Genomic DNA, 24584 nt, shown 5'->3' on the forward strand with positions numbered 1-24584 from the left:
GCTAATAAGTCATCCGGTCGTTAATAATCTTGGATGACACCAGCTAATTTCGTTGTTATAAGTGATTTTACCGACGAAAATTCCCTTCGTTAATTGTATGTTACTTTTAACAACCAATTTTCCTTTTGCTACTACCCATTGAATTATAAAAATTTATATTACATGAACCGTGCTAATGATCTCATATGCTTTCGCACAGACCAAGACACATCCGGAAGTAGAACAATAATCTATATTCATATAAATTTTCATTGTTAATACAAAGAACTAAAACATCATGTACCATAAAATATCCATCCAAATTGTTCGACATCATTTTTATCAGTTTCTAAAATGAGAGAACAAAAGTGAGGAATATGTACATAAGACATCGTCTTCGAACCATCCCTAACAAAACAAAACAAAAACCTCTCCACTTCAACTTGCTCTACACTTTCTTCAAGGACAGGTTCTTCAACTTTGATTCTTGATCTGTTCAAAGAACAAGTATATGTCAGATTTTAGTAACAAAGAATAAACCATTAAAGAAGAAAGAAGAGACCTCAATGATATCTTATTACTTCTAAAATTCATCTAATAGAAAATAAAGTTGAATCTATAAAAATGAATCCCGAAATTTCAGAACCCCAAAATTTCTGAGACATCACACTATCAAGCTATTTATCTATTGGAGTATGCACATTTGAAGAGCGTTTACATAATTTTTTGGTGATTGACAATTTTGACACGCCACCTATGCAATAACTTCATTTATCTCCAGTCTCACTAGACAAAAAGTGAAGAAAATGCATGCTGCAGTGGAGTCAACCAACTGAAGTTCATAAATTCGACTTCTCTAGATATAGAGGCAAGCTTACCATTACCTTGGCTGGATCAAATTCAAAAAAGATTGGCGAAAAAGTAACAGATAAAACAAAAGAATATAGAGAGATAGATGTAATCTACAATAACAGAATTTGATGCATCTATGGTTCCTCATTGTCGTCTTTTTTGGAGAGTCTTCTACCCTAGCTTCATCATTAATGCAATCAGAAGAGCAAATAAAAGACTTCAAAGGCGACATACCAATAGTATTGAATTACATATAAATTTGTATAGTCTTAAAAAAACCAAAGCTAACAAGTAGTATGTATTACCACATTAGCCAAGACATGTTTGATCAGGCATATGCCCCAACACAATCAATTAATAAACTAACTAGCAAACAACTTGAGGCGTCTCTTCCTATTTTTTCTTGATTTTCCTCGAATCAAAAGAAGCTGGAGAGAAGCACTCCCAAAATTTCTATACTAGAAAACCACTTTCTTTAACCCCACAAAGATACAAATGAAAGACAACAGTTTAAAGGTGAAAGATAGCCGCCATCCGTCATTGGCTAAGGACTCCATAAAATAGAAAAAGGAATATTCTGTTCTTTTCTCCTATTTAATTGTTGTTCATATACCAAACTTCATTTTATAACCAACCCTGTGTTACTGCTTTGATTTCTAGTATTTCTTGTGTTCTATGTCAGGGTGAGCATTAAACAGTTTAAACCAGAGAAATTCGGTTTATTCGATTATTTGATAAGTTTCAATTTAAAATTAAAAAGATTCAGTTTTTTGTTTTTCGTTTAAAATGTTCAGTTAAGCTGAAGCACCGAATAACTGCAGAACTTACTCTGTCACTTCCTTATACAGTTTGAAATTTAAAGTAGCATCATTTTGGTCGACTAACTTTCAATAAAAAGAGACAATCTTGATAATTAATAGTTAGTTATAATTAGTTGGATTACCTTTGCTGAGGTACTAATAATAATTATTATTTCAGTTAAAAGTAAGACATTTCCCAATATTAAAACTACTGAAAAGTAAAAGAATGGTGTCCATTATGCTTATTTTTCCAAGTTAAGCAGTCAAAGCAAATTATTATATTTTCTCATGGAGTACATTAGATAGTTTGCAAAAAAATATATATAAATGAGCAAGACTGAGATGACTAACCTCCACCCAGCGAACAAAAACTAAAATAGCACTATTTTGTTAGTGTTTGTACAAGTTTGAGAGGTGGAATGATTGACTCCATGACCCACCGTTTATGAGAGCCTCACGTGAAACTCCCGTTTTGCTCTAATTTGTTAACAAGAGAGATTGTAGGAAAAAAGAAATAGATTAAGCAGTTGAGCAGATATGTTTAAAACTACACCAAAGGAAAATGCACTTAGCCAAAGACAAAATTGTAACTAAAAGATACCTCACGCATTATCTCACTAATAAGGCTAATCTAAAATGCAGGCATCTATTAGTATAAAATCTAGAAAGAAATCAACAAGCCAAAAAATGAGGACAATTAGGCCAATGCCTTAATACGAATCACAAAGTAGTGCAACAACTGCAAAAAGTGGAATGAATAAGGCTGGACATTAATATATTCAATATATGCACTGATTGGATGATACAAGGAACAAATATGCATATGCAAGCATATGCCCCTGTAACTCGCAAGAAAACACTTCAAAAACTAGCCAAAAAAAAAAAAACAAATTGTCGCACAAAAAAAATTTAAAAAAACAGTCACCATTTGTACAGTGCACTGCGTTTCTCCATTTATGTAACTACAAACATGGTGGGGAAACTGAGAAAGAACTGCACATCTTAAATTTTCCTAAAGCGTCTACATCCCATATGGTCGCACGACTATCTTCTGTTCAACTACTGGAAAATCAAAGAAATTGCTAAAAAGAAATAACAATGGCTCAAAGGATATTTGGGACATGAAAAACTAAAATTAAAAAAAAATGCAAATTATAACCCCTGCAGATTCATTTTCATTATGTTATATGTAACATATAAACCCAACACATTGGTATTGAAACTGAGCTTGCGATCAAAAATTCTTGACAGCTGATTATTCAGTCTCATATGCAAGGTAACCAAATTCAGCAGAATCAATTACTCATAATTTTTAGGCAGCTATATAATAAATTTATATGTACCTTAACACCAAATCGCAAAGAGAGGGGGTGGACTGGTGGAGGGTGGAGGGTGGGAGGTGAAAACTCAGTTGAGCTTTTACAGGGTATCTCTGTCAGATGTCTCACATTAACAAAATAGAGGTTTAGAAAATAATTTATTTAAGAGACAGTATACATGACAAAGCTCATTGATTATACACACTCTGTAAGACTTGCAAATTCATCACTTTGGCAATAGAATAAATAGAAGATTACGGATTTTATACTCTCTCTCAGCATTTGAGTTCACCAGATGTTTAGCTTTGCGTCCAAACATAAAAAAGCTAAGTGAAAGGTTTTGGACAAACCTGAAATTAGGCTCCTCTGTTGTTGCAAAGATCACCTAACCAGGTGTGTCCAAAAATGTCTTAAAATGTAACTTTGAACATGGAATAGGCGGTGCAGAAGTGATTTGCTACAATACAGCTAGTTAATAAATATTTCATAGTTCACTTTACAGATACCATGTCAGTGCCACCGTCAACATAAATTCACATTCTATTTTAGGCAGCACATCAGCAATAGGTTGAAAGCATTTGATGTCAATGAAAATATAGCCTTGTTCTATGCTGCAATGGCACATAATTCGTACTTTTCTTGCACCATTTGCAAACACCATTCAAGTGACAACAGTATAGTATCCTAGTATGAGTTCCTTAATATTGCTATGAGCTTATTAGTTTTTTGTTGACTATACTAAGCATACTATTCCATAATTACTCATCCGGTTAATGATCAATATTATCCCCAAACTCCATACCAATTTTTTTTTTAAACTTTTCTTTTTTTCAAAAAAAATTATTTTTATTACATAGGGGGTAGGGGATGTAACACCTCGTAACTTCGGACGAAAAGTTTGACTCATAAGATGATAATATAATGGAACCAATATGAGGGTTATAGGAAGTGTTTTGAAAACCAATTAAGTCATAAGAAATGTCTTTGAGCAAAGAAAAGTTGGAAGCCACTCTACGGGGTATGTTTGCAAGTGAGTTTCTGGGAGGTCTTACTTCCAACGACCATAACCCCTCTATTAATTTGGATTTTGGGAAGACGTCCTTGATGAAAGTTGTAGCCCCTTGAAATAGCTTTCCAACGGTATATTATGGGCCTCAAACGGACATCCGTACAAAGAGTTATGCCCATTATACGACAGACTGTCCGAGCAGAGAATTTTGACGGACCATTTGACGGTCCGTATAACATTTTGACGGTCCGTAAAACATTTATACGGTCCGTCAAATGGTCACAGAGAATGATATTTTGAGGGTCAGTTTTACGGTTCAATTTTACGGTCCGTAAAACAATTATACGGTCCGTAAAATTGACTCAAGCCAGCGTAAAATGGTCACAGAAAACCATATTTTGTTGGGCAATTTTACGGTTCAATTATACGGTCCGTAAAACAATTATACGGTCCGTAAAATTGACTCAGACCACCGTAAAATGAGCACAGAATGTCCAAATCACTGGAATGGTTTTACGGTAAGTTATACGGACCGTAAAACCATTATACGGGACGTAAAACCCACCGTAAAATGAGCACAGAATGTCCAAAATCACTGGAATGGTTTTACGGTAAGTTATACGGACCGTAAAACCATTATACGGAACGTAAAAATGGGCGTAGAATTGCCCGATGGGTCAGATTTTAAGATATTAATAAGAGACCCAAACCCATTTTTTTTTCATTCCCATTTCTCCTACACGACTCAAGGGTTCTCTAGAGCCATCCAAACACTTCATATGCAAGAATCCAAGTGAAACAAAAGATCCACTTCATCAATCCATAAAACTAAGTGTGAAAAACACATCAAATCCATTCAAGTCAAGAAATTCCATAGAAGGTGGAACTAGGGTTTTGTTCAAGTGAAGCATTTCAACTCAAGGCTTATTACTACAATAACCAAGGTAAGTTTTATGATGTTTCATGATGATTAAAGTGTTGATAAGTTCTTGGGAGAATAGTAAATGGGTTTGATAAAGAGAATTATATGAACTATGCTAGGGTTTTTGGATTGTTGACTTGGGATTGTTGTATTCATATGGGTGATGAAGAATGATGTCAATTACATCTAATTGAGATTGTAGAATCAGCTAGAAGTAATAGAATGGGGATTGGGGGAAGAAAACACCATTAATGAAGGTTGTGGAGCTTCATGCCCACCAAGTGTTTGATAAAATGCTTAGATGAACAAAACATGGATATTGTTGCTAATATAGAGTCCCTATGACCTGTATTGCTATAGATTAAAGTTGAAGGGATTGAAGGACATTGTGATACACTCAAAAGCAGGAAGTCAAGGTATGTAGAACTTCCATCCACATGTGGGAATCTCTACGTTCTTCCTCATGATCCGTTTTCGTAAAATTTATGAAGTTCAAATCCTAGGGCATTAAACCCAACATATTGGTAGCCCGTAATTATGTATGTATGTACATGAATTTTGTATCTATGTTCGTCATTGTATTCCTAATCTTCCATTACGGATATTAGGAATCCTAGCTAAATCCATGAATCATGAATTCTTCCTCATGTGTTCTCATTATGTTTATATGAAACTTTATGATTTCATCCAGCAAGTTACAAGCATGTTTTCAAGACAAGTATATATATATGATTTCGAACTATTGTTATTACTCATGAACCAAAAACATGTTTTGCAAGACTATGACAAGTTATCTTATGAAACTATACAAACAAGTTATGATTCATGAAAACCATGTACAAGCAAGTTATGATTCATGAACACTATGTACAAGCAAGTTATGATTCATGAACGCTATGTACAAGCAAGTTATGATTCATGATATACCATGGGCAGAAAGTGCCACTATTTTACATGTTCATGTTTTGGGAGTTGCATTAATTACCGAGGAGGGCTTCAGATAGCCTGAAACTACGTAGCCACCGTAGGATGAGGATCGCTCCACCCATGTCCCGGACGATCTCTCATAATGACTGGATCCTTTCATATTTTAGCAAATCTCATGTTCCCTGGCAAGGACTGAGTGTTCTGCTGGCGGGACGCAAGCACCAGACCATGGATCGGTTATAAGTTATTGCTCTCCCTACTTATCATGTTTTTACTAATGTTATATATATACATATGTACTCATGCTCATGTTCATGTCCAAGTTTTTCAGTTTCAGCTCTTATCATGTTATTCCATGTCCCATGTTGTTTCTTTCGGTTGCTTTACATACCAGTACATTCAATGTGCTGACGTCCCATTTTATTGCTCGGGGGCCTGCATTTCACGATGCAGGTACTGATATACAGGACGACACATCTGCTCAGTAGGACAACATTCGTATCAGCTTATTGGTGAGCCCCATCTCATTCGGGGTTTAGTCAATTTTTGTTTTATGATTAATTATGCATCTAAAGGTATGCTGGGGGTCTTGTCCCAGTAAGTATGTTTTTCAGTCAGACTCATGATAGAGGTTTCATAGACTAGACAAGTCAGTTATGTCATGTCAGACATTTGGAGTCGTATAGCCATTTTGGCTCACTCATGCTTAAACAAGTATTTTATTAAGTATTATGACTTACCATGTTTTATAAAGGCTCATTATGCATTCACGTTATATTCCGCATATGTTATGTATCATGATGATTCAGCAAGCCATGTGGTTCGCTCGGTCACATGCAGTCAGGCACCGAGTGCCGTGTTACGTCCAGGCCATGGTTCGGGGCGTGACAGGGGAAGGGGAAATGGGGGAGGGGATTACAACGTTGGGATTCGAACCCTCACCAACAAAGTAAAAGTTTAAGTAGTCAACCAACTGAGCTACTAAATCCCTACCCGTACTGATTTTTTCCCTTTAAGTGATAAACACAGTGAAATTATCACTGAAACTGCATGCAAGAACATCTTTTTTGAACCCCAATAATTAAGTTTAAATTACTAAAAATACTAATCAAATAACACCATTAACTATTTTCATAGTTATATCACAACAAATCAAAGGGAAAAAAAAAAGCTACTCCTGCACACTAATCGGTAATGCTCCTAAAAGTTGGGTGTAATTATATAAGCAAACGTGCAATTCTAAGAAGAAAATCATTATATTTGAACAAAATGTATCACCAAGAGAGATAATTGGAACAATAAAGGAATTTTCAATTCTACAACAGTTACGACTGGAAGTTTAGATACTTGGCAGAAAACATACCTTGATGAGAAGGTGGACGAAACCCTAGACCACTTCAACGGAAACGGAACCCTAGACCACTTCAACAGAAACGGAACCCTAGACCACTTCAACAGAAACGGAAGATTAGTCGCAGCGAGGACTCCAAAATCGTATGTGATTCTTCCCTGAGTTGCTCCGTGCTCAGTAACTGTAAATTTTGTGCAGAATATAAGGGGTTTTCTTTCATTTATTCGATGGTGGGTTGGAGAAAATCGCAACAGAGAGAATGTGAGGGATTTTCTTTTGTTTGGGGTCCCGGCGGGGGGTGGTGGTGGTCCAGTGTATTGGAAAAAATTAAGAGGGAAAGGTTAGCGCCCTTTTTTTTAATTAATTAGTTTTAGCGTCCAGATATCATGCTTTTTAATGGTCAAACATTATCCGCTCGTTATTCCTAGGCTCAAATTTCACTTTAACAACCGGAAAAATATTTGGTCGTTATAAATATGTTTCTAACAACCGGATTCATATCCCTTCGTTAAGAAGTGGTCGTTAAAACCATGTTTTCTTGTAGTGCTTTATCTTTATATTCGGTCAGTTAGCAGACAGTATTCCAGTATAAAGGCATGCCGGAGGCCTTGTCTCGGTAGTCAGTCAGTGTTTCCTCACTCAGTAGAGGCTTCATAGATTACAATCAGTTAGATATTTCAATATTTTGTTGGATTATTGAGTTAGCCCTTTTGGCTACTACTTATTCAGTATTACAGACTTTAACTATTACTTCCGCTCAGATATATTTCAGTCAGTTATTTTCACTCGATTAGCATGTGTTTATCATACTTAGATATCAGTATACCACATGTTGATCCAGCCAGTTGGTTCGCTCGGTTACATGCAGACAGGCACCGAGTGTCGTGTTACGCCCAGGCCATGGTTCGGGGCGTGACAATTTCCCTCACACGTTTCTAATCTTCATAAATTTGGGATGACGTTAAAGGTGCAAGTATATATTTTCTTCTATTTAGCACAAGAGAAACTCTATTCTTTCTCCTATCATTAATTGCATTCCTATTAAACTATCATGGCCGCCAAAGCATGATATGACAATCTTGCATTGAAATTTACCTCACAAAAAGCATTATCGGAATACCTCCCAAAGGCGAAACAAATCATACATTGCTTAGTCACCCTAAGCGCACCAAAATTATTCAACAACTGCCCTAGTCATGTGATTGATGCATCTAAGTTCCAACTTCTCCACCACGCACGAAATCACTACATTAGCATCCCTTCACTATCAATAATCATAAAGCAAATTTTACCCTTTATCCCACACCTTGTACGAAATATATTTTTCCTCTTTAAATCAGCTACAATAACATTCATATCATCCTATCGTGTGGTCATCGATGTTTGATGGCTCTCCTCGTGTCGGCCATGTTCATCGGATTCGGTGGATTGAGGGAAACTTTTTTCGAATCAAGTCAGGCAGTAAACAATCTGAGCGCATCGCTAAAATTTATTTTGAATTCCAGCTTCAGTATCCTTTCTCGGTTAAAGACATCTTGAAAAAAGAAAAACAAAGAAAGAAATCTCGTAATTTGACTTTTTCCCTCTATTAACTTCATCCTCTCTTGCCTTTTCCACTCAAATTACTACCGTTAGTTGGTTCCTTTAAAATTTATATATAAACACTAGTAGTCAACCTTTTAGAAGTAAGTTGTCGAAACAAACAGAATTTACCAATTTCCAGACGAATTGGTATGATGAGACAAGAAAAAGACAAAAAAATGAGATCTCTTACCCTCTTTCGGCTAACTTACCTAATCCATTTTTATTTCTCTTTGCCCTTTTAATGGTCTGATCATTTGACAGAAAATTATGCTCTATCAGCAATCAAAATCTTCATAGTCAATTTCTCAAATTTGGTCGACAAAATTCAATCATCAATATCACTATGTCCAAAAAGTGAAAATAGGGAAGTTAGATAAATTGAAAATCCATAAGAAGGAATGGAACACTGCAAGTAATTTATATAATAACCTCGCCCTAAAAAGGCAGCTTTTATTTGTCAACTTATTTTGATATAATACAACCTTTACACCTATATATGGAGCAAATCACAATCATTTTGAATGGCATGATTCTACCATACAAAAGAAGAGGAACTAATGTGTACATAACTAGGTTTAATTAGTAAAACTTCTAAAACGAATCATTTTCTTTTCAAACTCCATCTTTCCAATTAAATTGGAATCTAAGCAGTTGCAATCAGATCACTTTTCACATCTGCTTCCATGGCCTTCATGGTTTCAAATCTTGGCTCTTTGGCCTGAAACTTGAGTCCAGCATATAACTTCATGTAATCATCAAACACAAATTTTGGGTAAACTTGTTTGCTTTCCTCTTCCTCTTTTTCAACCAAAGTTGGTGCTGGATAGATTACTGCATCATTTCCTGGATTATAAAACGAAGCTAGGGACATTCGAGTCCCGTCTGTCTGAGCAATCACTCTGTGCATCACACTCTTGTATTTTCCGTTGGTGATCACCTGTTTTTTTTTCATTTGACGATAAATAGTTAAGTAACCTTCTAGTATATAATTCTATGTTTTGACAAAAAATAACTGACACATAATACATGTTTAGTATGACAAAAGTCAAATTCCACATTCTGACACAAAATCTTGTCCTCTTATATTACCAAAATAATCTTTTTATAAAAGAATAACTTTTGTTGTATCAAATGTAATTTTTTTCTTTTTTTACCTCAAGTTGGTCGCCAAGATTAACCACAATAGAGTGGCGCATGGGAGGAACATCAATCCATTGCCCGTCTTTGAGGAGTTGAAGGCCGCTCACTTTGTCATCTTGGAATAGAAGTATTATGCCACCAGCGTCTGTGTGAGCGCGGAGTCCCTTTATCAAATCGGGCTTGGGGCATGGTGGGTAATTGCTCACCTTAGTCCCAAAATTGGGACCTTTTGATCCATAAAATGCCTTTTTCAAGTAACCCTTTTCAAGCCGAAGATTTTCACAGAGCAGGTCCAGTAACTCCTCAGCCAACTTCTCAAGTCTTTTAGCAAAATCTCTCATGACCTCTCTGCATTATTTTGGGGCAACATTGATAAGAAACTTTATTAAGTACTATATATCTTTATGCCAGTGTATCTTACATGTGGGGAACACCCCCAAAAAATAAAAGAATAACAGAGGTGTAATGTGTTTTGCATGTGAAGTTAGGTACAGTATTGTCCTTCAACTTTTCAAGAACCTCACATTTCACAAGCTTGAGATCTCGGAGAGTTAATGCTGGAAAAGTTACTGATGGTGTAATATCCCATGCAGTGAAATTGTAAAAGGTCTATGTTAAGTTTAACTTTTATATTCTGATGGTGTAAAGGTTTTTGCACAATTAGGTCACTTATGAAATAAGGATTTAAGCTATATATACCGATGATCTACCTGTATTTGTCATCAAGGTCGGGCACTTGAGAGATGTTAGAAGCAGGAAGATGGCGCAAGAAGAAAGTGCTTTCCCAATCCAAATCAGTGACCTCAGCTTGCACTGCTTCAAGACCTTTGCTGGCAACCAATTCTTTAAACCTCTGTTCCATGCACTTCTTGTAATGTCCCTTTGTCAATTTCTCCACTGTGTCCATTACTTCATGTGGAATTCCATGGTTGACCAACTGCAATAATGACATAAACAAACATCAGTACATCAATATGCAAGATTTCTTACAAGCTTAAATATTACTATTCCCCTATTTTATTTTATATGTCTCAGTTTGACTGAATATTGATTTTAAAAAATTAAGGAAAACTTTTGAGTCATGTAATCTAAAATTAAAGATGTGCTTAATATACCAAAATGCCCTTTAAATCTTGCCGTGATATTAAACATACCATGCAGGATGTTGGAATTACAGGTTCTAAATATAGAAAGTGACGTTCATTTTTAAACAAATTAAAAGGTAAAGTATGAGCATAAATTAAAACAAAGGGAGTAATATATGTTTATGCAAACTGTAATTACCTCAAAGAAGCCCCAGTTCTCACAGGCATCTTTAATCATTTCCATGGTGTTGGATCTCTCAGCTCCATTGAGCTTTTCCAAGTTGATAATTGGGAAGTTCTCCATCTTTCTTGGTAAAAAATGTGTTTCTAAATGCGTTAATAATAAATAGAATATGTGTAAATCAAAAGATTGAAGAGATGAATGAATTCTAGATTAATATTTGATGCAAAAGAATGAGGCTTATGAGGGTATTTATAGGAGAAGAAATCAAGAAAGTAGGAATTATAACAACAATGAGGAGGCTAAAAATAATAGTGTGGCCCCACAATGCACAATCTTAATTCCAAGTCTCCATGACAGGTCCAAGTCCAAGTCTACCTTGTGATTCATAGTTCCTTGTTGAACAATCTTACCTACAAAGGGGATTTTGGTATTAAGACAATTGGAGGAGCCATCTTGACCAGAATACAAGGCTCCTATTGGTGTGGTGGATCATGGCTGCACTAGTGGAAATTATTGTGCTTTTGTTTCATGTGTTATTTTTTATCTCTTTTGAGACAGTTTGACTGGGATGCTACTGCTATGTGTTTCGGAAGTTGCCTTGAATTTAACAATAATCTTGACGCTGCACATTTAACTGCTTATATTTTCTTAAGAAACTTCCTGGAGAGAGCCAAGGCTAGGGGTGTTAAATGAGTGGGGATGAATTGCATTTGGACAGGTCAAAATGAATTTGGACGGGTCAAAATGAATTGTGTTAATAAATGGACGGCTCAATGATCAGTCTAAAATTTATTTGGGCTAAGATACAATTCATAACTCAACCCGTTTAATTCTCACTAAGTTTTTAATGTCTTTGTTTGTTTCTTCTATGATTAGTTTAGTACTAAATAAAATAAAAAATTCCCTTTATATGTGAAATATGACACATCTGAAACAAAAAAATGTATATCTATTTTGACATGGTATTTAATGGATTTTTTTGGGCTACATATCAGCTCAGATTTTAGATGGACTGAATTGAACGGTTATAAATAAACGATTCAATGATCTGCCCGAACAGGAAGAAATGAAGTAATTGCACGGTTTACCCTTCAAATGGACTGGTCTTTAATTTTTGCCCTTCAAAACCGAATCTATGCCTAGCGAAGCATAAGTTCTTTAAAAGGGAACATGCATAACTTGTGGATATTATGATGCATAACTTGTGTTCCTTTAGGCATAAGTTCAATTTTGAAGGGCAAAAATCATTTGGAGGTCAAAAATTAAAGAGCAACACAAAACAAGACAAAAGTGCAAATGACCCGAAACAAGTTAAGCAGGTCATATTTTCATGAGCTAATTTTTTCGCCACTAGCTAAGGTCTTGGTAGCACTATTGGTTGAAGTAATTTTGTTTGGTTAAATCAGCCAAAAAAAAAAAAAAAATTGTCTTGTTTGACAAATTAACTCTTAAGAGTAGCGGCAGAACTCTGTATGGAATAGGGGTTTCTGCAATGCCTGTACTGCGTATATAATTTTTTATATATATTATACATAACTTGCTAAATCTCTTTTATATATATATATATATATATATATATATATATATATATATATATAAAGATTAATATAGGTGGTTTTGAACTTGTAAGAGTTTCTAACTCTGCCACTATATAAAAGGCCAATTTAATTTATTGCTTCATTTATATGTTAGTTTGAGATCATGAATGATAACTACAACCCATACAGGCCTTCATGTTTTCTTGTTAAATTCCTTAAAGGATGAAATTATATGAGTACTGGGATTAAAAATAACTAATGCAGATTTATTTTTTATTGGTCTTAGAACTTGGAGATATTCTTGATACACTTTACTGAAAACTTCTTATGTTCTTAATATAAACACTTTATTTAAATTCTACAAATCTCTTATTATTGTTTAACTTCAGACATTAGACTATGGTGGCCACGTAGATTTGAGTCAATTGATTTTATAGTTCTTTATTAAATTTATAAGTGGTCATAGGAGGTCATTTCCTTGGTGGATTTTGACAAGAAAATTGAGATTCCGCCAAAAGATTTGAAGAAGTTGAAGATGATATTAGAGTAATTTAGACATTGGAATCACGTTTCTAAAACTATATTCTTAAGTTACTTCTAATCCTGATGTTAACTATTATTGACTCTGATATTGTTGAACTTAGACCAGGTCATATTTGCTGTGTATTTTTGCTTTGTCATCCATTTGGTTCATCAGATAACTTTACTTAATTAATTGTGAAAATTCATTATCTAACTAATTTTCCACATAAAAATCAAGCTGATGCACATGCAAGCGTGGGCGAGATAATAATAATTTTAGCAATTAAGACGCCCAAATTGACATTTAATTATTTTTGTTGGGTGTAACTAAAGTTTATCTTTATAATTCTGATTATTTAATTGCAAATCGCTGAGTAGAAATAGTAACACCAAGAAAAATGTTCATTTGAATTTTCTTTATAGGAGGAAAAAGGAAGAAAAGGGTCGAGACCATGTGGGTTCCTCTATTGATGGATTTTGATTTTACTACTTGCAATATTTGATCAAATATATTCAAACCTTCAATTAATTAAATTGTGCCACTTTTAATCTCTTTATTTATGAATATTTACAAATTTACCACGATTACCCATTGTTCTACAAATTAACTACCATCTGTTGTATTAAACTTTATTATTATATACTTCATATTTCACAGTGATATAGTCCTAAAAATGCTTCAAGATCTAATATATTTACTACATAAGAATGAAAACATATACTTCAATTAATTAAAAATTAAATATATTTATCCAATATCATAAGGATTAAAATTTATTAATAATCAAGGGACCAAATAGTATTCTAGAAAACAGATTCAATTGGTTATTCAGTTTTTAAATTCATTGCACATGAAAGTACCAAAAGACACCACATGACTATGGTTTTTTGTCCTGATCGTACTAAATTTATGGTTAGGAAATTTTAGAACTTCTAAATTAGATACTTCTAGTAATTTAATTAGTTTTTTTTTCTTGGGTTCTTTTGTTTTGCTATTGGTTTTGTGAAAGAAACATATTACCTCCTATTTTGATGTGTCCTTTTTCCTTTCTGTTATTACAAATATTTTCTTTAGATGATAGTAAAGTTTGGGTAAAGATAAACCGTTGCACACAAAAAATGTGAAAATTTGTACCTCAAAATATTTCGAACTTCAAATATGTTCTACTTACAGCTTTTCCAACGTTGAAAATCTTCTATTTTAGGCTAGTATAGTTTGTATCCTAATAGGACATTGTAACTATGGTATATTTAGCAACTCAATCAATGAGAATTAGGTCAGAGCAGAAATGAGAGCAGATTGTGAATGTCAGTGCAGAGATCACGTCAAAGCCGAGATTGATATTCTATGCTCAAACGAATCGGTGGACCCGATACTACTGTCTAAAGGGGATTGGTTGTATGCAGTGATGCTAGATTTAGCTATTTCAGCCATGACCCATAACTTTCAGTAGAGTGTCTCTCGAGACGGAGGGACTTGAGTACTGCCTGAAGGCGTTGGAATGTGTCCTTCCTAGATGGAGCTTGTCCTTACCCGAGGGTGTTGGAAAGTGTCTATATGGAGGAGTGGGCACGAAACTGAGTGGCCAAAGACATGCAGGACAAATAGGGTTGGAGCCTATGGCATGGAGAAAGTTGAGCTGCCAGTTGAGAGTGTTATGCAGGGTGAAAATCGAGCTAGTACAAAGGCGGGCCGAGTGAGTCGCGATGACGCATTGAAGGACCTAAGAGTAGGCTTCTTTGCGAGAGACTGAGCGTCGAGATAAGGTGGAGACAGCCACCAGGAGAGCTTGAGGAGCACGTTTACCAAACCATTTTATGGAGAGGTATTGTGCCAAAAAGGTACCAAGGTGAGGAATCAGATCGAAGTGGGATTAGCGAAGGCAACAGAGTTGGACAAGGGTTCCCAAGCTTGAGAAAGTAGTCTTTCAAAAGCTAGAACGTACCGAGGTACGCCGGACCGGAGCCGCGAGATGGTAGAACCAGGAGCGTTCTGACCATAGGCCATGAGTATTGAGATACTACCGGGAGTCGGAGGACGGCAAGAGAAAGATGCAGTTTTTGGGTAAAGAGCCTAGTTCAGAATTGTGTGCAAAGCAGGCACTTTGAGATGGAAAGTACTTACCAATGATATGCCAAGTGGAAACAGGACCATGAGGGTATGGTTGACAAAGAGACGTCACATCGAGGGATGCCTACCTATGGACGGTCGCCAGGACCGAAAGCGCCGAGTAGCGAATCCTGAAGGGATTGATTGTCTTCCAAAGTGGTATTAAGATCCTTGACCTAGCTAAAGATGCGAAGGGCAAACTGCGGTTGTGCGCCAATGCTTTAGTGTGATGTGGTTAGAAGGAGTTGCCAGGAGGAAATAGAATCCTAGACGGTTGAAGGCCATGAGGGCCGTGACGTGGTTGACTTGAGTGTCACCACAGAGTTAGACACCGAGAAGGTGCCAGTGCAGATGCAATGCCCAAGTGAACACCGAGAGGGTGAAATGCAGAAGGCACGCTTGGAAGACCATAAAGGCCATGGGAAGACCATGAGGGCCATGGTGTGGTTGACTCGAGGGTCACCACGAAGTTAGACACCAGAGGGTGCAAGTGCGGAGGCACTTTCCAAGTGAACACCGAGGAGGTGGAGTGCAGGAGGCACGCTTGGAAGAAACTTGGGAGGAGGAGTGCAAGGGGCATGACTCCATTTTGAGAGGAGCTCGAAGAAGGGTTCCGACCCACAGGATTTGGGAGCCGCGATGTAAATCCCCAAGGGGGCAGACTTCGGGTAGTCGTCGGTGTTGTATGTCATCGAGGACGATGACGATTTCGAGTGGGTGAGGGCGTAGCGCCCCAGAGTTTGGGGCATGGCAATGTGCATCCCTGATGGGCTGCATGAGTGTCAGCAGTGCAGGCGGCTGTGCTGACATAGGGCAAAGTAGGCAAGATGAGGCAAAGGGGAATGGCAAGAGGCAACAACCATCTTGAGATGTTGCATGACATGGCCCATGAGTGCCAAGGATGTTTGACAAGGACTTGGGAGAAGCCCAAGGGCTTGACCACTGAGGTCGGCCGCGTAAATATGTAGTAAAAGAATATTTTGTAAATCTTCTATTTTAGGTTAGTATAGTTTGTATCCTAATAGGACATTGTAACTATGGTATATTTACCAACTCAATCAATGAGAATAATCACGGAATTAATCTCTTTCATGGTATCAGATACTAGGGTTTCTTTTCCTTCTCTTCCGCTGCCCTAATTCTCCGACGTCCTCTACCCACTTTTCCGACGTCTTCTTCTTCTTCGATTTCCGTCCATTTTTCTTGCCTTCCATCAATGGCAGACACCAAGTTCCATCCTGCTTTGGCTGTCTCCAACATCAAGAATCACATCCCAATCATTCTTGAGATGGAAACGGATCATTATTCGGCTTGGGCCGAATTATTCAAACTTCATGCCCAGTCTCACCGTGTCCTTTCCCATATTTTGCCAACCGTAAAGGAGAAGGCTCCTAGCACCGACGACAAAAAGGAGTTGTGGTCCACTTTGGATGCCACGGTACTTCAATGGGTATATGCAACCATCTCCACGGACTTATTGCATACAATCATCGAAGAAGACCTATCGGCAAAGGAGGCCTGGGATCGCCTCCGTAATCTTTTTCAAGACAACAAAAACTCCCGTACCGTTGCTTTGGAACATGATTTCTCTCATGTCAAGATGCGGGATTTTCCAAACGCTTCAGCGTATTGCCAACGTCTTAAGACCTTGGCCGATCAACTTAAGAGTATGGGGGCTCCGGTGACCGACAACCGCCTCGTTCTCCAACTGGTGGCTGGACTCCCAGAGGTATACAAGAATTTGGGTACCTACATCCGCCAAAGTAAGCCTCTTCCACCATTCTCCGAAGCTCGGTCAAGTTTGTGCCTTGAGGAAAAGGCGTTGGCTGAAATGCACGATGACTCGCCCGCGGCTATGGTGGCTAATTCCAAACGTGATTTTGATGACTCTTCTCATCTGGAAAATTCTGCTGCCTTGTCTTCTACCCGTTGGCATGATCGTTTGGGCCACCCAGGAGCTTCTATTTTGGATTTTCTTAGGCGTAATAAAAGCATTGAATGTAATAGTTCTAGTTCATCTAGTATTTGTCATTCTTGCGTTCTTAGTAAACATGTTAAGTTGCCATTTGCTAGTTCTATTTCCGAAACTTTGTTTCCATTTGACATTATTCATAGTGATTTGTGGACTTCTCCAATTTTGAGTTTTATGGGCCATCGTTATTATGTTCTGTTTTTGGATGATTTTACCAACTATTTGTGGACTTTCCCTTTGGCTAGAAAATCTGATGTTTACTCAAAATTCATGGATTTTAAGACCCATATTCTTACTCAATTTGAACGTCCTATCAAGAATGTCCAATGTGATAATGGGAGGGAATATACTAATAGTCAATTCGGAAAATTTTGTGCATCCAATGGGATGTCTTTCCGTCTTTCGTGTCCTCATACATCCTCTCAAAATGGGAAAGCAGAAAGAAAAATTCGTTCACTAAATAATGTCATCCGGACTCTTCTTGCTCATGCCTCCATTCCTCCGTCTTTTTGGCATCATGCATTGCAAATGGCGACATATCTCATTAATATTTTACCAAGTAAGCTATTGGGTCACAAATCACCTTTAGAGGTCCTTTACCAACGGAAACCATCTTATTCTCATCTCCGAGTCTTTGGGTGTTTATGTTATCCCCTTTTTCCGTCTACTACTATTCACAAGTTGCACCCTTGGTCAACTCCATGTGTCTTTTTGGGATATCCACCAAACTATCGTGGCTACAAATGTTTTGATTTATCCTCAAATAAAATCATTATTTGTCGTCATGTTTTATTTGATGAGACTCAATTTCCGTTTTCCAAAATCCATACTCCGGCTCCCACCTGTATGACTTCCTTGATGATGGCCTCTCTCCTTACTTGATCCATCATATAGCTGCCAGCCCTCCACCGCTGCCCTGTCCCCCTCCGTCGCTGCCCGTGACTCAGGACCACGCCGACCCCTCCCCACCTGGGCAGCAGCCTCCATCGTCCTCTACGCAGGACCAGTCCGCCCCTCTCCCCCACCAGGTTCCCACCACCCCGCAAAACTCGACCATTTCTCCACCTGTCCAGCCCAATACCCACACACGCATGGTCACTCGTAGTCAGCGCGGGATTTTCAAACCCAAGCACCCATTTAATCTACATGCGGCGGTTACCAAGTCCCCCATACCTCGTAAACCGTTGGATGCGCTACGTGACCCGAATTGGAAATTGGCCATGGATGATGAATATGATACTCTTATTAAAAATAAGACGTGGGATTTGGTACCCCGTCCACCTAATGTGAATGTTATTCGGTCTATGTGGATTTTTACTCATAAAGAAAAGTCTAATGGTGATTTTGAGAGGCATAAAACCCGTCTTGTAGGTGATGGAAAAACACAGCAGGTTGGCATTGATTGTGGTGAGACTTTCAGTCCGGTCGTGAAGCCAGCAACGATCCACACTGTCTTAAGTCTAGCTCTATCTAAACATTGGCCCATTCATCAGTTGGATGTCAAAAATACATTTCTTCATGGCGAGCTCAAGGAGACGGTTTATATGCATCAGCCTATGGGTTTTAGAGACCCATCTCGTCCCGATTATGTGTGTTTGTTGCGCAAGTCCTTATATGGGCTTAAACAGGCACCGAGAGCTTGGTATAAAAGATTTGCTGACTTTGTTTCTTCCATTGGTTTTGCTAATAGCAGGTCTGACCACTCCTTGTTCATCTATCGCAAAGGGCACCACTTGGCTTACATTTTACTATATGTGGATGATATTATTCTTACTGCTTCTTCAGATGCTCTCCGCTGTTCTATTATGGGCCTTCTTGGCTCAGAATTTGCTATGAAGGACTTAGGTCCTTTAAACTATTTTCTTGGCATTGCGGTGACCCGTCACAAGGGTGGTATGTTTCTATCACAACGAAGTTATGCTACGGACATTATTGAACGTGCAGGAATGTCCTCGTGTAAACCTTCTTCCACTCCGGTTGACACTAAACCGAAGGTCAGTGCCTCTTCTGGCGATCTGTGTGACGATCCCACTCATTTCCGGAGCCTTGCAGGTGCTCTTCAGTATCTTACCTTCACCAGACCAGATATTTCTTATGCCGTACAACAGATTTGTCTTCATATGCATGCTCCACGAGATACGCATATGCTTGCTCTTAAGCGGATTATTCGGTATATTCAGGGTATTCTTGATCATGGTTTGCATCTCTACTCATCTTCAGTTACTGATTTGGTTTCATACACTGATGCTGATTGGGGGGGATGTCCAGACACCAGACGCTCGACGTCGGGTTATTGCGTGTTTTTGGGAGATAATTTGATATCCTGGTCATCTAAGCGCCAACCTACTCTTTCCCGCTCTAGTGCGGAAGCAGAATATAGAGGGGTTGCTAATGTTGCCTCTGAATCATGCTGGATACGTAACCTCCTCTTGGAACTACATTGTCCGATCCCTAAGGCTACTTTTGTTTATTGAGATAATGTCAGTGCCATTTACCTGTCAGGAAATCCAGTCCAACATCAGCGCACCAAGCACATTGAGATGGATATACATTTTGTTCGTGAAAAGGTGGCGCGCGGCAACGTCCGTGTCCTTCATGTTCCGTCCCGATATCAGCTCGCCGATATTTTCACTAAAGGACTGCCACAGGTCTTATTTGAAGATTTTCGGGACAGTCTCAGCGTTCGTAAACCTCCCGTTTTGACTGCGGGGGTGTGATAAATAGTGTAAATATGTAGTAAAAGAATATTTTGTAAATCTTCTATTTTAGGCTAGTATAGTTTGTATCCTAATAGGACATTGTAACTATGGTATATTTACCAACTCAATCAATGAGAATAATCACGGAATTAATCTCTTTCATTTTATTCATTGAAGCATCGGAATTTGAAGTTTCAAATTAAAATTCCAAGCACGACGACTACACCTATTCATGCTCCTTTTGGTAAAAGAAAATTGCACAACATCCAAGTAATATTTTGGATGTCAAATATCTTCACACATTTTGCACCTCCCACAGTTGTCCTAGCTGACCATTTAGCATTTGAGTTACCACTCTAGCATATGATAATATGTGAACTTTCTCCCTACCCTTTTGAATACTTCCTTCGTCTCATTTTAAATATCGTTTTAGCTCATTTCACGTCCAAAACCAATAAATACAAGGTATAATTTATTAAGTTATCCTTATTTATTATATATTTTTTGAGAATTTAATAATTATCCATTTAAACCTAATAATTAATTAATATATATTTCTACTAACAATGGTAATTAGTTGATGCGCTTGGTGTAAATAGTAGAAAGTACTTAGTAGTACATGTCATTACATATATACCTTTGACCTAATAAGGATTTTAATGTGGTTAAAGTCCTAATAATTTCAACATTTTATCAAACACACAATCAGGTCATTGCACTATTTTTGCCATCCTAGTGGGGGAACAAAAATGCAGGAATGTACTTAAAGTAAAAGGAGCTTTATAACGATGCCCCGAAGAAAAGAGGTATATTAGGAGCCAATCCAAAGAGCTGAGTCACTTCCAACTGATAATTTCATAGTCATATTCCTCTACGAAACATTATATGTCATTTACTTCCTTTTTACTTTTAGAATTTGCTCGACCAACCTTAAAATATCATTTTTTAAAGATCTAGCATGAAGTATTAAAAAGTCAAAAAGGTATATTTAATTTACGGAAAAGGGCCAAATATACCCCTGTACTATTAGAAAATGGTCACATATACCGCTCGTTATACTTTGAGTCCAAATATACCCCTACCGTTACACTATTGGATTAAATACACCCCTTCTCCGTTAAAGTTGTCTAAGATAGACATCCAATCATACTTGTCACTTACATCTGATGAGGTGGCATGCCACCTCGTCACCCTTACTCATTTTACCCCTCCCCTCTATGTGTTCTTCCACCACTAAAATTTCATTTTCCTCTACCACCATTGTCACCAAATTGAGACTGAGAAAGTATTAAAAAATTATTACAAAATCACTAAATTCAGAAACCCCAAAATCATACTACTAGAAAGAAAGAATAGAATTCTAGCAGGTCTCATCAACTCAATCACACTCTAAACACTAAAACACGATTATTTTATACTTAATGAGGGTATGGTTTCCAACATTCCATAGCAACTCAAAGATGAAGTCCGACAACAGTGATTCACTTAATGCAGTTATTATTTAATACCGTAAAAATGGGAAAATTTGGGGATACATATTTATCTAGATATTCTACTTTAAAGCTTTTTCCACAAACAAAAAAAGAAGACCTTGATTATGATTAAGTTCTTTACCTGAAGTGGAAAGAAATCCAGGTGAATTAAGCAATCCAGAAGGACCAAAACCAGTACAGAAAGGAGATTGAGCCACCATTAAACTCAGCGGTTTATTCTGCTTATACCCTAAATTCCACCATTAAACTTTGGTGGCAATGGTGGTGGAGGGGAAGGAAATTTTAGTGGTGGAAGAACAAATAGAGGGGAGGGGTAAAATGAGTAAGGGTTGATGAGGTGGCACGCCACGTGGCATCCACCTCATCAAATGTAAGTGCCAAGTAGGATTGGATGTCCATCTTGGACAATTTTAACGGAGAAGGGGTATATTTGATCCAGTAATATAACGATAGAAGTATATTTGGATCAAAAATATAATGAGGGGTATATTTTCCCCTTCTCCAACAGTACAGGGTTATATTTGACCCTTTTCCATTTAATTTATTGCAGTAGAAGAAACTAACTGCTACCATTTAAGGAGGAAATGATGATTATGTTATCTATAGTTTTGTGTTTACTGAACTTGCCACTAATTAATGTCAAACAAAATTTTTGCTTATCCGGTTATAAAAGGGTCACTAGATTGACTTGTACATGACTTTTTCCCCCATTATAATCCAAATAGCGAAAATTTTTACTCTTCGTAATGACTAATAATAGCCTGTTTGGCCAAGCTTTTGGAGGCCAAACATGCTTATTTTTTTTAAAAAAAATGAAGTGTTTGGTCAAGCTTTTGGAAGAAAATAAGTGTTTCTGGAGAGTAGCAGAAGCTGTTTTTCAGAAGATAAATTTTTTTTTTTCCCCAAAAACACTTTTTTTAAAATTGCTTTTGAGAAAAATACACCTAGAAGCAGTTTTTAAAAGTTTGGTCAAACATTAATTGTTGCTCAAAAATATTTTTTAAAATTAATTAACCAAACACAAACTGTTTCTCACCAAATGTGTTTAGAATACTTTAATTTATCTTTTTTTTTTTTTTTTGTACGATTAGAATACTTTCTTATCCTGCATGTGCTTTCAGATCCTACTCAACTAAATGTATATAGTTACGTGAGCAGCATAAGTGCTAACCTGAATTAAACAAAAAGCGAAAACGTTAGGTTATTTCGAACGTCAAGCGTCTGTAGATCTATTAGTCATGAGGTACACCTAAGTGGAAATAGACTAAAACGGTGGCTATACTACGGCGTCTCTATAAAATCACAGAAAATCAAAAGGAACTCTGACATGAAATAACCAAAAATTCCTAACTCTATCGTTCTTTATTCATAGTATAGTTTGGATGAAATTCAAGTATTTGTTTTATAAGGCAGTCGTCTCTATTTTTATTTACAGAGTAAAAGTGTAGCTGAGCATTAGGCACGTCCCCTTGTAATGCCAAAAAAATAATAGTGAAGGAATCATGATCGAGACTGCCTACTAAGATCATTCACGAACTTATCTATATTCATTGGCCAAAACTTCCAAGACATGATCTTGATGGCCCCATGTGTGTTTGTGCAGTGTCTTTCGAGTTTTGTGTTTTAAATTTGAGAGTAATGCATGTGCATTGAATATTAACAATTTCCTGTTCTGTATAAGATATATATATTAAACATTCCTATTTCTGGGTCACCAGGTAAGAGTGACGTGGAGGGTTTCAAATTGTCATTCAAATATCGTACTAGTAGAATTTGATATGTTATAATATTTACTATATTTCGCACGTTTCAGATATAGCACGTCCTTTTCTTTATACTATATGAAATTCACACTTTTGATACCTGAAATTCAGTAACGAGTAGGATCTTCCATATGAGTAAAATCTATTTTCTGATTAAATACATTACGAGATGTTTTTTCCATACTTCCCGCGTTCAGTTCTGGTTGTTTCCATTGTCTCTGTCAAATTTAAGTTCATATCCAATCAAGTGTAAAATATACAAAAGAATTACAGAATACAATTTATATAAGGATAGAAGCAAGCTACAAGCATCTACGAGTGTGCTTTTTAATGTTTGTTTTTATTTAGTTTAAGGCGTCTAAATAGATTGAAAACACATCGAAATATTAAGTTGTTGTATAAAGATTTGAATAAATAAATGAAATAATTTAATTTCTCAACATCATAATGTATAAACGTGTCTTTATTTTGAAAACTACAAAAAAAATAGTAATCTAATAATATGTCGATAAAATATTTTTAAAAAATTATATGATGGTTAGTAGTGGTTATGCCTAGCAATAGTGGTTGTGAGACATAATAGCTAGCGATAATGGTAGCTGGCGATAATGGTTAACAATGGTGATGATGGTGGCACAACAACAAATTGCTTTATCAGCGACAAAAGATTTTGTCACATAAAACTCAAATTTCGTCACAAAAAAGCTTTCATGACAAAAAACAAATCGTCAACCATTCGTCCCTAAAGCATACGTCACTAAATGTATAAAAACGACAACTTAGTGTTTCGTCGTTAAATACAGTTATATTAACCACGGAAATATTCGTCCCCAAATGCATAGTATTTATGACGAACAAGTTCGTCATGAAAATTATAAAAGTTTGTAGGTAATAGAATGTTTTCGTCAAGGAATTTTCTCTCTCTAGGCAAGGCTGTTGGCGCATGTTAGTCTAACGTGCACCAGAAGTGGTGGCCATGGCTAAAGGGGAAGGAAAAGGGCGCAGAAGACCCAAGAAGATTCCCGTCACTGTAGATGGAAGTCCAGTAAGCTTGCAAACTCAACTTAATGATAAACAGAAAGGTAAACAACAAGCTCCAATGGAAAAGAGTGATATGACTGCTGTTAACTCCTCTTCTGGGAATAGTGGGGCCACGAAGAGGGCGGATTTGAGTGTTATCCCACTAGCTGAACAAGTGACAAGCCCGGTGTTGAGATTCCGGTGGCATCGAAATTGACCAAAGGCATAGTAACCCCTAGATTTGCAGCCCCTATAGGTGCTGCAGCGGCTATAAATGAGAATGGGGCTGGGTCACGTCTTACAACTTCGCAAACC

The 24584-nt window shown here is 37.0% G+C and overlaps 1 protein-coding gene and 1 long non-coding RNA gene across 2 annotated transcripts; both read right to left on the minus strand.

The window, feature by feature from the left end:
- Positions 1-218: 218 nt before the first annotated feature.
- LOC132618913 (uncharacterized) lies at positions 219-7571 on the minus strand. The gene is made up of 2 exons (XR_009574381.1): positions 7172-7571; positions 219-471 (listed from the first exon to the last, which is right to left on the minus strand). It is a non-coding gene; the product is annotated as an uncharacterized LOC132618913 (long non-coding RNA).
- Positions 7572-9159: 1588 nt separating this feature from the next.
- On the minus strand, positions 9160-11388 carry LOC132618544 (1-aminocyclopropane-1-carboxylate oxidase 3). The gene is made up of 4 exons (XM_060333577.1): positions 11168-11388; positions 10594-10820; positions 9898-10231; positions 9160-9680 (listed from the first exon to the last, which is right to left on the minus strand). Exons 1-4 carry the CDS (start codon positions 11270-11272, stop codon positions 9387-9389), a joined length of 960 nt encoding a protein of 319 aa, XP_060189560.1. The 5' UTR covers positions 11273-11388; the 3' UTR covers positions 9160-9386.
- Positions 11389-24584: the final 13196 nt, after the last annotated feature.

The sequence above is a fragment of the Lycium barbarum genome, chromosome 11 (assembly GCF_019175385.1).
Source record: "Lycium barbarum isolate Lr01 chromosome 11, ASM1917538v2, whole genome shotgun sequence".
NCBI lineage: Eukaryota > Viridiplantae > Streptophyta > Magnoliopsida > Solanales > Solanaceae > Lycium > Lycium barbarum.

What these genes read in the sequence shown, in the direction of transcription:
- LOC132618544 (XM_060333577.1), bottom strand. Translation starts at nt 11,272, where the DNA reads ATGGAGAACTTCCCAATTATCAACTTGGAAAAGCTCAATGGAGCTGAG. An exon ending in AGAACTGGGGCTTCTTTGAG is followed by an intron (nt 10,821 to 11,167) that starts GTAATTACAGTT and finishes TCATTATTGCAG; the next exon opens with TTGGTCAACCATGGAATTCC. An exon ending in GACCTTGATGACAAATACAG is followed by an intron (nt 10,232 to 10,593) that starts GTAGATCATCGG and finishes AAAATAATGCAG; the next exon opens with AGAGGTCATGAGAGATTTTG.